General features: G+C 36.9%; 1 protein-coding gene across 1 annotated transcript; it reads left to right on the top strand.

Moving 5' to 3' along the window:
- Positions 1-1,465: 1,465 nt before the first annotated feature.
- Positions 1,466-8,915, top strand: LOC126821607 (maleylacetoacetate isomerase). The gene is made up of 8 exons (XM_050550070.2): positions 1,466-1,509; positions 2,106-2,157; positions 2,802-2,869; positions 3,224-3,304; positions 3,917-3,994; positions 4,448-4,574; positions 5,082-5,184; positions 5,956-8,915. The coding sequence occupies exons 1-8, from the start codon at positions 1,477-1,479 to the stop codon at positions 6,077-6,079; spliced, it is 666 nt and encodes a 221-aa protein (XP_050406027.1). The 5' UTR covers positions 1,466-1,476; the 3' UTR covers positions 6,080-8,915.
- The last annotated feature ends 5,985 nt before the right edge of the window (positions 8,916-14,900 follow it).

The following is a 14,900-nucleotide window of genomic DNA, read 5'->3' as shown; positions in this document are numbered from 1 at the left end:
TCACTCTCACACCAGTGTCTGTTTGAAGACGAGCGCTGATCTGATTTGCTGTGATGACACGATTTCTCAAGGCCAAGGTACGGATAAATCGATCCTGGGCTTGAGTTGTCGCCCTTGGTCGACCTGAGCGTGGTCTGTCCTGTACAGATTGTGTATTACGGTATCTGGACCACAACCGCCTGTGTTGTGCCGATCTGTAGCATGCCAAGGGCACGTAACCTTTCATTTTGGGTAAGCCGACGCATATCAAAATTTGTTTTCTGGTCACTAAAACAATTAAACTGATGTTTCCACCCTGGAATTCAATGCCACAATGACTGTAACATTCAAAGTCAGAGTCGTTCAAATCTTGGGTTGGACCCCCATGATGATCCCAAGCATCACATTCATTCCATGCGGTAGCTATTGGTGCGTTTGGGCGTCACATGTAACTGGAAATGTTTCTTCTGTTAGGTTCTATAGTGACTTTTTTCGTAGTCATTTGCATATTTTAGTATTATGCCCCCAAAATCAAATATCCCCTACTTTTTTTGAATAGTATAGAAGCAAACGAAGGCGGGGCTGCCAACGACTGCTAATCGTTTGGATATAACGAAAACCGTATTCCACCCTTGTACTAGTTCGATGAAAGGTAATAAGTTTTATTTTGGCTTCAAATGTTTATACATTTATTAAAATGACAAACCCATAATCAACTCTCTAGGACATTGGATAGCTCCGATTTTAAGTAGATTAGAACGATTCGGCCATTTAATAATTTAATTTAAAAATGGAGAAGTGAAACAAAGTCTTAAATAAAAAGTACCGTTGTTACAATAATACTGTCAAAACTCCAAACAGTGATAACGTTGCTCAGAATAAAGTAATTTGAATGAAATGTCCAATATATTCCATTTTTATTATCTATTTGTGAACTATAATAGCAAAAATCTTACATAATGCATCTTTAAACTAATTTCAGTTTTCAAAATGTTACTATTGCACTGGTTGCGTTTACCAGCGATTATTTTCATAAACGTTTAGGCACGGATTCATTTGACATAGACAACAATCCGAATCTTATATTTAAAGGTATATTATGTACGAGCTAAATCTGCCCGTTTGAGTGATTCCTTAACCCCAAAAGTTATGTATATTATTAAATCACATGATAAGCACATAATCAATTCCCTAGATCATCGGATGGTCGCGATCGATTTTCAATGGACTGAAACACGATCGCCATTTTTAATTTAATTTAAAAATGGATAGAATCGTAACAATGGTATAGCCGGTACATCCATGGTTTGTAATGTTTGCTATCTTTGTAAAGGTTTTCTTTTAAGTTGCCTTTTTATTTAAATAAAAAAAAATTAGTCATATTATTCATTTTCCCTGATATTGTGGTCAACTATTTTTGATTGCCTGGTAAATTTAAAAAGTCCGTGTCTAGTCATTCGTACGGCAAGAGAAACCGACGTGAACCGAGTGTACCGAATGCTTACAAATCAATTCGCCATGTCAGCAAAGGTGAGTTTTTCATTACTGTTTACTGGATCATTTTCATTTTATTATAGACTGTCAAGTGATGTATATTCGATGGACTTAAAACTGGAGCATGCACATATGAAATAGCAACGTAGTGGCTTGTAATGATCGTAAATATTTCTCGAAATTCACAAAACAACTGGAGTTGAATAGGCGTGTTTATAGTCAGCCACTCGGTCATACCTCGGATTTTAAACCATTAAATATTTCACCTTGTCGGATTTATATGGCGGCAGATTTATTATTTAGCAGCACGAGATCTATTACACATTTATTGATGAATTTTCACACTATAAAATCATTAGAAGAACATTAATCTAGAATTACCTTTGATTCAGTATTAAACATTGAAACTAATATGAATGTATTATAAATGTTCACCGCAAATGATGGTCTAAGTAAGTAGATGAATGAAAGAGTATCATTTCTATAGCGAAGCAAATTTTGTACAAAATTTCAAATAGTAATTTCTGTAATATAGCGCTTCTATTAAAACCATCATGACTGATCAATGCCTGAATTTATTATACCATACATGTCATGCATATTTAATAATATTTTCTACCTTTATATTTCAGCCGATTTTATATTCATACTTCAGAAGTTCCTGTTCATGGAGAGTTAGAATTGGTAAATAATTTTACTATTTAATCTTTCCTATTTTCTACTGTTATGTGAAACAAGGAAAAGATGGGTCATGTTTTTGTAGATTAATTATTAGGTTGGTTTTTTTAGGAATAAGTAACAATTGCATAAGGATTGAATAAGCTTTTTTGGATCATTTTAGAATTTAATTTTTTAATTGGATAATCTCTACCATTTTATGCGACTTATCTTGACAGATTTTTAATTTTAACAGTTGGTTGAGAGTGAACATCGTTGCGAAACAAATGAAATGAAATGAAATGGGGTTTAACGTCCTACTGTTCTGCTCCTAAACTGGGCTAATGAAGACGGGGTTGCGAAACAAAAGTTATTTCTACTCATGACACTTTAATATAATGAAGTTGATCAAACATGGAAAAATGGCTTGTAATTATATAATTATGCAACTTCTGCATTGTGTTGCCCTTCATTGCACGGGTAGAGTTTTTATTCCCATTATTGTAACATCCATCCATAATAATGCAATAATCATCAATATTCAGTTTCACGCTACACCAAATACAAAATAAATAGACCATTAAATTTCTTGTATAAAACTTCCGATAATCTTATCCTTTAAGATTTTAGACTTTCAAATAGATCGTTTATGAATGTTTTTAAATTTACAGCATTAGCAATAAAAGGTGTAGAATATGAATATAAAGCTGTACATTTGATGAAAGATGGCGGCGAACAGGTATGTTATACTTTCTTGACAAGGGTTTTTTGGTAATCATGTGGGATAAATAGCTTTATGATACTTTAATCCTGGACCATCGATGGTGGTGTATTTAATTGGCCGGGGACAGTACGATATATTAAATGTTGTGTTTGGCCTAGAACCCCGATTCTAGAACTTATTACTCCAACCTGTCTTGATATTACTTTTGTTTCAAGGTCTCTTGTGTTGTAAAATAAAAGAAATGGTAGTCGCGTCTCTCTCTCTCTCTCTGCTAGGTGAAACAAACACTCGATTTTCATTTCAATACGTGCCATTGCCTTTTCCCCTTATGGCTCCGCTATTGCGCATACAATTTGTTGTTATTTTCAGCATACTGAAGATTTTAAAAGTAAAAACCCAATGCAACAAGTTCCTGCATTTGTGGTTGACAACCAAACTCTTGTACAGTCTGTAAGTAAAGAATAAATAAATAAAAAAAAACCCACAAATATACTGTTCAAACGTATCGTATCATTAGCCAAATCATATGAAGAATTGTTTGTCGCCGACAAGATGTTTGGAAAAATACTCCCCAAACACTACACTGATGTTCCATCGACAATTTTGTCATGAATGAGAATTTTCCATCGCCATTTTGATATCATGGTGACGTTCAATAAAGAGTAAACGCATGGAATGATTGGTCTATGCAAAACTAAACCCAACAGCTTTCGTCAAAGGATCAAACAATTAGTCTCTGTATATAAATGCATTCATTAATGCATGCATTTGGAAATAAGGTTTTTGGTGAATATTTATGATTTTAATGCGGATGCATAACAGTGATAAAGGGTTGGTTACATTGAAATGTGCGGTGCATAATTACATTTTTACTAGTATGCTATTTCTTGTTTGTGTATCTCAAGATTTCCGTGGTGAACTACATACATGTTTTTGAGCAAGATGTTGCCACAAATTGCTCTGAGTTATCTCCCATCATACACTCAGTTGTCTTTATGAATCCATTTGTCTTGAATACAAATATATGTATATTACTCCATTTATGTTTTTGATACAATATAGCTACCAATAATAGAGTATATAGAAGAAGTTTATCCTGGACCATCTTTATTACCAAAAGACCCAATACAAAGAGCAAAGGTAAAGATGCTATACAAAAGTGAACAATATTGATAATGTACTTTTAACTTTACTATTTAACTACCTTTAAAATACAGATGTGACGTCACCCTTTGATGTTGGCGTACCATTATTTCAAATAATCGTACGGGCAACTTGCCAATAGTACTTTATTCATACCGGTGAGATATTGGACTAGTGTGACGTAAAAGCTCGTGCGGAGTGTCAGTATTTTAAGATGTTTAATGGTCTCGAGCTTACGACATTGCGTAATATATTGTAAAAACATTCGGGCCTACGGCCCTCATGTTGTTACAATATATTACTTAATGTCTCGCTCTCGACCATTAAACAATACTTAATCAATTAAATGAATTTTAAATTGCACTTCAACCAGACATCTCAAAAGGTGTCTCGACAGAAGTTTTAGTTTTTGATGAATTCATACCAATAATACTTATTGTTTTTCTTCAGGTAAGGGGTTTGGCAGAAGTGATAAATTCAGGAATTCAGCCATTGCAAAATCTAACCGTTCTTCAGTATCTTAATGAAGACACTAAAAAAGACTGGGCCAAGCACTGGATTCATTCTGGATTTGTTAGTGAGTTGAATATAATTTGTTCGTACATGGGGTATTTTTTAACCACGAAGATCTATATTATTTGTTTCAGACTTTGTCAAGATCATTTACATAATAATAATGATAATGACTTGAAGGATTGAAGATTAGCATATAATAGCCTTTCTAACATCCCACTCTTTATAGAAAATATAATACAAAATATATAGCCTGATAAATTAAATAATGTATCACAATGAATTAAAATAGAGAGGGGAAAATATACAAAATCAGTTAAAAAGATTAAATAAGGTATATATGTGAGTCATAAAATCAGATAGCTTAAGATAAGCAAATATCTCACTATCCTCAACCAGGAAGTAGGTACACATGTAATCCAAGGGGCGTGCCATTAAACCTACAGAAAAACAGTCTCTAAAAACAGTCTCAGCACTTCTCAAATAAGAACAATAAATGGGTTTAATTATTTACAGTAAGCTTTCTTTTGTAACTGTCAAACATTGAGAACCTTGGGGTGTTTTTTTTCAGACCTAGAAAAGATGTTAAAAGAGACAAGTGGTAAATATTGTTTTGGAGATGAGATTTCTATGGCTGATTGTTGTCTACCACCTCAAATTTTTAATGCCAACAGGTTAAGTTTACATTTTGTTTTAGCTGTCATATTATAATAAACAACTCCAAGTTCAAGAAACATTATTATAAATTTTGGTAACCAGGACCCTGTTTCTCGAAAACTATAGTAGATACTTCAATTTTGATTGGCTAAGCACTACAATCAATCTAATATTATCCTATCAAATTACTAAAATTAAAATCAATCTAATATTATCCAATCAAATTACTAAAATTTGGATTTTATCTTAGTTAAAATTTCGTGAAACAGACCCCTGTTTATTAACTTTTCGACTGGTGAGTGAATATTTAAAAAGTGGGTTGACTGATAAGGATTACAGACTGCTAAACCCTGTGTATACCAATCACTAAGAATTGAGTGCACTAATCTTAAACATTCATTAGCAAGAGCTAAATCTGCCTATTGCAGGTCTTTCTTAGGCCTGAACTGTTATCTAAATTATTAATTAGACATTAATTAACTTATCCAGACCATAATCTACCCTCGATGTCAACGCTAGCCTGCGATGTTTACTGGATTAGGACCCCATTTGCTGCTCCACTTTCATTCTTGATTTAATCATGAAATGGATAATCGAGACTATGATTTTTATCGTACCGACTTTAGTTATGGTGATCGAGGCTAGACCGATTGACAATCGCTAAAATCTCAGTTCAGAGTGGATCAATTTGACTGAAATTTTCAGCACATTCCCTTTACATTATTTAGTTTCTAACTATTATAGTGAGAACTCCCATAATTTATCTTTAATATTTTGTATTTTGACAGATTTCAAGTTGATATGAATGAGTTTCCAATAATTTCAAGAATCAATGAAGAGTTATCTAAAATTGAAGCCTTCAGAGTTGCTGAGCCTAAACGGCAGCCCGACTGTCCTGATGATCTGAAATAATTTGTGGCTATAATATAAAATCTGTCGGGGTCTTCTTTTTTTGAAAATACTCGAAATATTGCTGCAAATATATACACATGGAAAAATACAAAATATTACATTTGTATTATAAAATATTCGTATATGACATAAGCCACATTCACATTAAGAATTGGTAGGCACTAATGTATGACGGGGGATTTGAGTCAAAAGTCAGTGCTATGTTGTTAGTGCTTTTACATCTACAATGTTGCAAATGTTGAATGTAATGTGTAAATTGGAGGACGTCAAATGTAAAAAAATGATATGTAATACTGACAAATACATCATGTAAATTAACATCTACTTTTTGTCATCAAACATTTCACATTAGACATTTCCAAATTTCCACGCCTAACTCCATCTACCCAGATCTTTAAACACTGAACTCTCACATCTTCTCATATGACACGCGCACTATGTATTGTACCGTTCAACATTTCACTTTTACATCGTAACACAGAACTTACGACATGAAATTAGCCAGTTCACACGTGACATCTCGCGTGAAGAAAACATAATTTTCAAGCAGGGAATTCCCCCCGGTATGAGACCTGCAACCGGATGTTGATTTCATGATTTTTATACGCCCACATTGAAATGTGGTCGTATATTGTCGTCGCCCGTCCGTCCGTCGGTCCGGCGTCCACAATTGCATGCGGACGCTCTAGAGACTAAAGTTAATATCCGATTGACTTTAAATTTAAGGTCATGAGACGAAGAAGCCTATTAATTTTCAGCCATTTCCGATAATTACTGCCAGAGTGATGGCGACATGATCACTTCAAAAAATCTTGTGGACGCTCTAGAGGTCAAAGTTAATATCCAATGGACTTTATTTTGATACACAGTGTTTAAGGTCACGCGACAAAGACGCCTATTGATTTTCAGCGATTTCTGATAATTACTGCCAGAGTTATGGCCCTTGATCTCTTCAAAACATCTTGTGGACGCTCTAGAGGTCTAAGTTAATATCCGATTGACTTTAAATTTATACATAGTGTGTAAGGTCTTGAGACGAACCTGTACATGTATATTGATTTTCAATGAATTTTTATGACTTGAACAGCTAAACCCATGATGTTAAAAGTTTTGTATACTAAACGTTAGCATTGGGCAGAACTTTATCAAAACCAAACAAATTCTAATGGTTTTCTGATAATTACTTAATGAGTTGTTACTTTTAATCTGATTTTAATATATTATAAATGTTTCATTACCGAAAAAAGTAAAAATATGCGACAACTCTTGTTGACTGCCGGACGATTTAACTGCTGTGGGCGTATGTTTCGTTGCCTGGCAACCTATCTTTTTTCTACATAAAGAAAGAAAAGTAAAATATCTCGGCTTCCACATATAACACAAGAGATTGTTCGTAGAATTCATAGACTTTATCGCCTGTCCAACCTCGAAGGTTTTCTCCGGGTCCTCCGGTTTCCTCCCACTGCTAAATACCCTACGTGCATGCGAATTATTGAAATAAAATTAAACCATATGTTAGTCCCAAAATGACCTAGTTTGTGTCGAGTGGACGTTAAACCCCATCTCTCTCTCTCGCTCTCTCTCTCTCTCTCTCTCTCATAGACTTTACTACTGAATAATTTTACTCTGAAGTCACGGGGTTTTGTGTGAACGTGTGTGACAGTCTATGAGCAATGTGGACATAGAAAGTTGCCATAACAACCATCCTGCCCTTCATGAGAAGTATACATAATACAAAATATAATAGCTCAACAAATAAAAGGAGAAGAATTACAATGGCCCATGGATGGGTATTATATAATTTATAAACAGGATAGCATTATAATGCAAAAGATGACAGCACCAAAAAGAGACAGTCATACAGCTTAGATCTCGCGTGATTAAAAATAGGTACCGTATGAACTAATTTGCATACTGGCCAATTTCATTACTTGTTCTGTGTTACGATACACAAGACATATGTCGAAGGGTACAATACATAGGGCGAGTGTCAAATGAGAAGATGTCAGTCAGAGTTCAGTGATTTAAGTTCTGGGTAGATGGACTTCGGCTTGTTGTGAAAAGTCTAATGTGAAATGTTTAATGACAAAAATTTACACGATGTATTTGTCAGTATTACTGGATTTTTTACTTTTGACTTAGTCCAATTTACACATTACATTCAACATTTGCAACATTGGACATGTAATAGCACTAACATACAACTGACTTTTGACTCAAATCCCCCGTCATACTAATGCCAGAAGAAATTTATTTTTAATTATCCAGGCTCTTGATAATAAATTTTCACTGAGTTCATTCTACTCTTATTTGACTATTTCCGGAAAATAGACAAGTAGGCTATCAGCCGATGTATGAGATTTTATAACGTCGATTGTCGGGGTGATGTCGATTGTATGGACGATGATGTCGATTGGATGTCGATTGTATGGACGATGATGTCGATTGTATGGATGTCTTTGTGCTAAAGTAAACTGGGCATGTACATTTTAACTGCGATTACTTATATATTGATGCAGTATAAGCCGGCAATACATTTATTGGATGATGCATTTAATTTGTTTTGATGGATGTGGTTCAAATATTGAGTAGAGTTATAATACATGTATGTCTCTTTCAGTTATATATTTATAAATATATTGTTAATTATCTTTACTGTACTGAATTATGGATTTTTGGCCTGGGACTAGATCTTACATGGATCTTCAATCAGATCTTAGCCTTAGGAAAGTTGCAGACTAATTTCCGTTATATATATTATGGGGACATATGGTGCTTACTGATATGGCAGCTTATATAATTTGAAATAGTATTAATAAAATATACATATGATTTATTAATCTCGTCGTTATGTGGGGGGTTGGATGGCTGAATGGTTAGCACGTGCGTGCTGTATCATAAAGTCTGTCATTGAGTCGACAGGCGTGGTTTCGAATCCCCGGTTGTAGGTGACAAGGAGTAGGGTCGCCTGTCCAACCTCGTGGGTTTTCTCCGGGTCCTCCAGTTTCCTCCCACTGCTAAAGACCCCGTTGCGCAAGCGAATTATTGAAATAAAATTAAATCATATGTTAGTCCCGAAATGACCTAGTTGTGTCGAGTGGACGTTAAACCCCATTTCTCTCTCTCTCTCTCTCTCTCTCTCTCTCTCTCTCGTAAAAATGATTACAAAACATAAACGTACATGATTTTGGTGACCGACGACAGCGTCCTTTTTTTAAAGGAGCTAAATCGCTAATATTTGGGACCTAGAAATTAACACAAACGGGTCGCAACGCATATAATAATGTAATATGAATGTCTATAACTGATTTACATTCCACTGTAATTTCTAATCAGTTATGTTCGGCGAAATACGCCAGAAGTCTCAATCGAATGGTAATCTGTAGCGTCTGGTTATTCCAGTCTACACCGATAATATTTATTGCGCATGCTCTCCAGACAAGAATATGTCGTCACCGTTCAACATGACCTTGTGGAATATGTCTAGCCTCGTTCTTTGAGTCCCTTGTCACAAGGGGGTCACGGTGGCTAAGTGGATAAGACGTTGACTCGCTAGGTGTTCGCTCCCTGCATTGGCCGTGAAAGTTCATCCAGATTTTCCGGCGTGGTTCCACCTTGCCAGTGATGCAGGACGGACGACCTGACAAGGACAGCTGTCTAGTCGTTCGGATGGGACGAAAAACCGAGGTCCCGTGTACACATTGGCGTGCACGTAAAAGATCCATTGACGGCTGGAATTTGATATAGGAGTAGGCCGTAGTGCCGCTGTCCGGGCAAAATTTCCTTCATAGAACACTCTATGGCGTATGCTCGTCTTCATTAGCCCAGTTCCGAGCAGAACAGTAGGACGTTAAACCCCATTTCATTTCCCTTGTTACAAATGGTGCTGAAACGCATTATGGTACACGATTCGTGTACGAATGGAAAAAGGCTTATTTTGTCTTAAATATTGGATATCAGAAGCCACCAATTCCCGGTAAGACCACAACATCAATGTTGATTTAAACTGACAAATAATTTGTGTTTTCAATGTCGAAGACTTTGGATGATATTGAGTTCGAGACTTAGCTACTTTAAAATACTTCAATGTACACAAATATATTGAGCCTAGATCGTGGATGAACTGAGACGGAGTCTTTGAGTATACTAAGTTAGGATCCTTAAAGAAGTTTATATTCTTACGTAGTTTGGTTGTCCTTTTTATACGGAGTCTTTGAGTATACTAAGTTAGGATCCTTAAAGAAGTTTATATTCTTACGTAGTTTGGTTGTCCTTTTTATACGCTCACATTTTCATGTGGACGTATATTGTCGTTGCCCCTGTCCGTCCGTCCACAATTTGTCTGTGGACATTCTACAGGTCAAACTTTTTATCCGATTTTGACGAAACTTGAAATATAGGTCTATCTCCCAAAGATCTCGTTTCCTTTCGATATTGGCATGTATCGGACCGTAACTTCATCGATTATGGCCCCTGATTGTACGAACAATCACATTTTTAACTTGTCGACACTCTCGAAGGCACAATTTTTATCCGAATCTGATGAAATTTTATTTCATCTAACTTACCTGACAAATACGTATAGAATATCTAGCAAAAACCGGAAGTAGCGCAGTCATGCGCACTCATAACTTCCTTTACCTGAGTGAGTGCGCAAACACCCATCACTTCTTTCTCGGCGATAAAACAAGTCACACGTGTTTTAGTTTAGTTGTTTGACTTAGCAACAATCGTTGTTACGATGGATAATATTTCGAAAGAAAGATCGGATTCTGAATCTGAACCCGATGAATCAAAGGTTGGTAATAAATCATCGAGTAGTTGTAGAACGGACGGTAGAGGCCGTCTTAGTACAAGTAATAAGGTATCAAATTTAGAAAAAAAGTTTGATTTATTACTTAACGATTATCGAGAAATAATGCAGTTTCGCCACGAAGGCGACCAGCCATGATAGTTTCTAGTGAGGACGAAGACCTCATTTCCCTTCAACCGGGACAGACGGAAACTCTGACTAGTGAGGACGAATCAGGGATGCCTCGTTTGGATCCACAACTGTCTTCGGATTTTTCAAAGAGTACTAATAAAGGGCTTTTTGATTTGTTTGGCAAGGATGCCCTGACTAAAGCATCAGAGGACAATACACAAGGGATTACTCTAGACAGCTGTCAGAAGGAAGTTTTACTCCAGAGCTGGAGGGCTGCTAATCCCAGTAATGTTTCAGCTTTTTCTGAAGAAAATTTTGAGACTTTTTCTGTGTCAAAAGAGACACAAGAGTTTTTAAAGGTGCCATCATTAGATGAGCTAGTAGAATCCTGTCTAGTTAAAAAATTTGGGAACAAGGCAGCTTTTACCAAGTCAGGAGCCTTCCTCTTTTCTCAGCTGTTTAAAATGCTGGAGAAAATGGCATTTAGAGGACAGCAGTCCGCTTATTTAGGAATTGTCATTCAGTTGTATTTACAACAAAATTTAGCCTCTTTGTTGGAAGTTGTGCAAGACAAGGAGTTTGACAAGGCAGACACAGTATCTCGTATTAAAGATATTTTTGCTATGTCGACTAAGGGCCTGGATCAATTAGGTCGAACAGGTGCATTCCACCATATGACTCGTAGAACGGTAGCCATGATGGGGTGTTCGGGGTAGACTTAGAGAAAACTCTAAAAGAGAGAAAAGAAAAGTTAAAGTCTGTAGCAGACATTTTACCTTTTTCTGCAAAAAAACGTAGAGCCCCTATGGAAGAAAGCCATAACTCAAAGCGCCCACGAACATCGGGTCAGAATAATACGAACTCTAATTTTTCAAAAAACTATAACCATAATAATGATTCCTTTCGTTCCTATGAACGAAATAGCAGAAGATATGGGCACCGTACAGACGATCAGGGTAGAGGTTTTAGAAAACCGTCAACCACAGTCACGAGTAACAGTCAAGGAACAGGGAAAAAGCCCTCCTTTCCCAGACAGTGACTTGGTAAGTTTGAAGATGAGACCAGACATTCCTGTCGGGGGTCGCCTGTCATTGTTTTTGAAGGAATGGAAGTTGATAACGAAAGACATGTGGGTATTATCAGTAATAGAGGAAGGCTACAAACTAGAATTTGTACAAATACCACCTTTTTTAGGGATAAAACAAACAATTTTAAGAGAAAAAAATTCAGATATTATTTTGGCAGAAATAGCCACTTTATTAAAAAAAAGGGGCAATAGAAACTGTGTCTTCTTCTCAAGCAATGACAGGTTTTTACAGCACACTTTTTCTGGTCCCAAAGAAAAATGGGGAAATGAGACCAGTAATCAATTTGAAACCGCTCAATCAATATTTGAAAAAAATTCATTTCAAAATGGACACATTATTGAAAGTCTTGACATCAGTAGTGCAGAAAGGGGATTGGGCAATATCCATAGATTTGAAGGACGCATATTTTCACATCACCATTTTTCAGAAGCACCGAAAATATCTACGCTTCAGTGTAAACGATCAGGCGTACAAATTCAAGGCGTTGCCATTCGGCCCAACATCAGCCCCACGGGTATTTACGAAGGTGTTGTCAGTAGTTGTGGCCCACCTCCACTTCATGAATGTCCGAATGGCAGCTTATTTAGACGATTTATTAGCAGTAAATCGGCAGAGACAGGTCCTGCTAAGAGACAAAAGGGTGGTGTTGGATTTTTTAATACGACTAGGGTTTGTCATAAATATCAAGAAGTCCGAACTGGTTCCGGCCCAGAGAATTGTGTATCTGGGTACCGAATTCCATTTGGATGCAGGCTTGGTGTTTCCCACTCAAGAGAGGGTAGCCCTGTTAGTTTTAGGGATAAAACAAATTTTCCGTCCAATGTCAATAGCTAGGGACTATCTTCGGGTTTTGGGAATGATTGCCTCAGCATTGAAGATTATACCAAACGCAAGACTGTTTATGCGACCAATCCAAATGTATTTGTTGAGAAACTGGAGACCTTCTGTAATGAGTATGCATACTCCTATCCCTTTTTCTCAAGACCTGGTAGTACACTTAAATTGGTGGTTGCAGGATCAAAACATTCTAAAGGGTCAATTTTTGCAACCCATGCAGTGCACGGTTTCTCTCACGACCGATGCGTCGATGATCGGTTGGGGTGGACACCTCGCACAGAGAGGACCATTTGTTCAGGGGATTTGGCCTCAGGAATTATTTAATCACCACATAAACTTTCTAGAGATGAGAGCGGTTTATCTGTGTCTGGAGTATTTTTTACCACATTTGAGACACAGGGGAGTTCTAGTGAAATCAGACAATTCAACAGTAGTCCAATATATAAAGAAGCAAGGCGGGACCCGTTCTCTGCTTTTATGTCAGGAAACTTGAAATCTCTGGAATTTAGCGCTGTCAAATGGGATAATCTTAAATGCAGTGCATATTCCAGGGGTCAAAAACACACTGGCCGATTCATTGAGCCGGAACATGATGCGAGCAACGGAATGGTCTCTGAATCAGGACACTGTTCAAAAGATCTTTTGGAAATGGGACCGCCCGTTAATCGATCTGTTTGCCACAGAGAGCAATCGAAAGGCTCCAATATTTTGTTCATGGAAGTTTCATCCCAAAGCTCTAGCAATAGATGCGTTGACAATCAGTTGGGAGGGAATGTCAGCCTATGCATTTCCACCAGTTTGTCTAGTCCCATTAGTACTTCAACAGTTCAATTTGTGTCAGAACTGCGAAATGATCCTGATAGCCCCATTCTGGCCGCGACAAATATGGTTTCCAAACCTTCTCAGTTGTCTGGTCGATCTTCCTTTTCGATTACCCAACCGGACAGACCTACTACAACAGGGACACCACCCAGTGGTTTATCACCCAGATCCACAAACACTGTCGCTGGTGGCATGGAGGTTATCAACAAACGTTTCGAAAAGGAAGGTTTTTCTTCGAGAACTAGGGACTTGCTCTCAGCCTCTTGGAGAGCGGGAACCTGTAGGGACTACAACTCAAAATATAAAAGATTCTATAGCTGGTGTAGTGGGAAACAGGTTGATCCTTTTTCAGCATCTCTGAATCAAGTTGCAGAGTTCTTATCAGGATTATTCGATGAAGGTTTAAATTACAGAACAATAGCTGGCTACAGGTCAATGCTATCATCTGTCCTTGAACCTATTGACAAAATACCTGTCGGACAACATCCTTTAATTATTAGACTGCTTAAGGGAATGTTTAATACTCGACCTCCATCCAGACGGTCGGCACCAGAATGGGATTTAAATAAGGTTTTATTAGTGTTACAAGAGCCGCCTTTTGAACCTATGCACAAAGCAAATTTAAAGTTTGTTACTTTCAAGACAGTGTTTTTATTTGCCATCACGTCTTATCGTAGGTGTAGTGACCTTAATTCTTTAAGATTAGGAGAAGGCAATGTAAATGTCCTGGCTCAAGGTTTACAGTTTATAAGATGTGGGTTGTCTAAACAGGCAAGAATTGGCCATGAGGAGCCTATCATTTTTATCCCGTCTTTTTCGGAAAATAAAAAACTAGATCCGAAGAGGGCTTTCAAATACTATTTAAAATTGACAGAGCCTTTTAGAGCACAAAAAAGTGTAAATAGTACAAAAGTTTTTCTCAGTTACACCAGACCGCATTTACCAGTATCCACTCAGACTTTTTCCAGGTGGATAGTGAAAACAATAAAGATAGCCTATCCAGATATGGTTAAGGTACATGCTCATTCAACCCGTTCTGTTGGGCCATCTTGGGCATTATTTAAGGGATTTTCAATGAGACGCATTTTAGAGAGTGCGGATTGGTCGGATTCATCAACTTTCATAAAATTCTATTTGCAGGATAAGCATA

This window comes from Patella vulgata, chromosome 5, assembly GCF_932274485.2.
Source record: "Patella vulgata chromosome 5, xgPatVulg1.2, whole genome shotgun sequence".
NCBI classification, from domain to species: domain Eukaryota; kingdom Metazoa; phylum Mollusca; class Gastropoda; family Patellidae; genus Patella; species Patella vulgata.
This window is presented reverse-complemented; position numbering and strand designations above follow the sequence as displayed.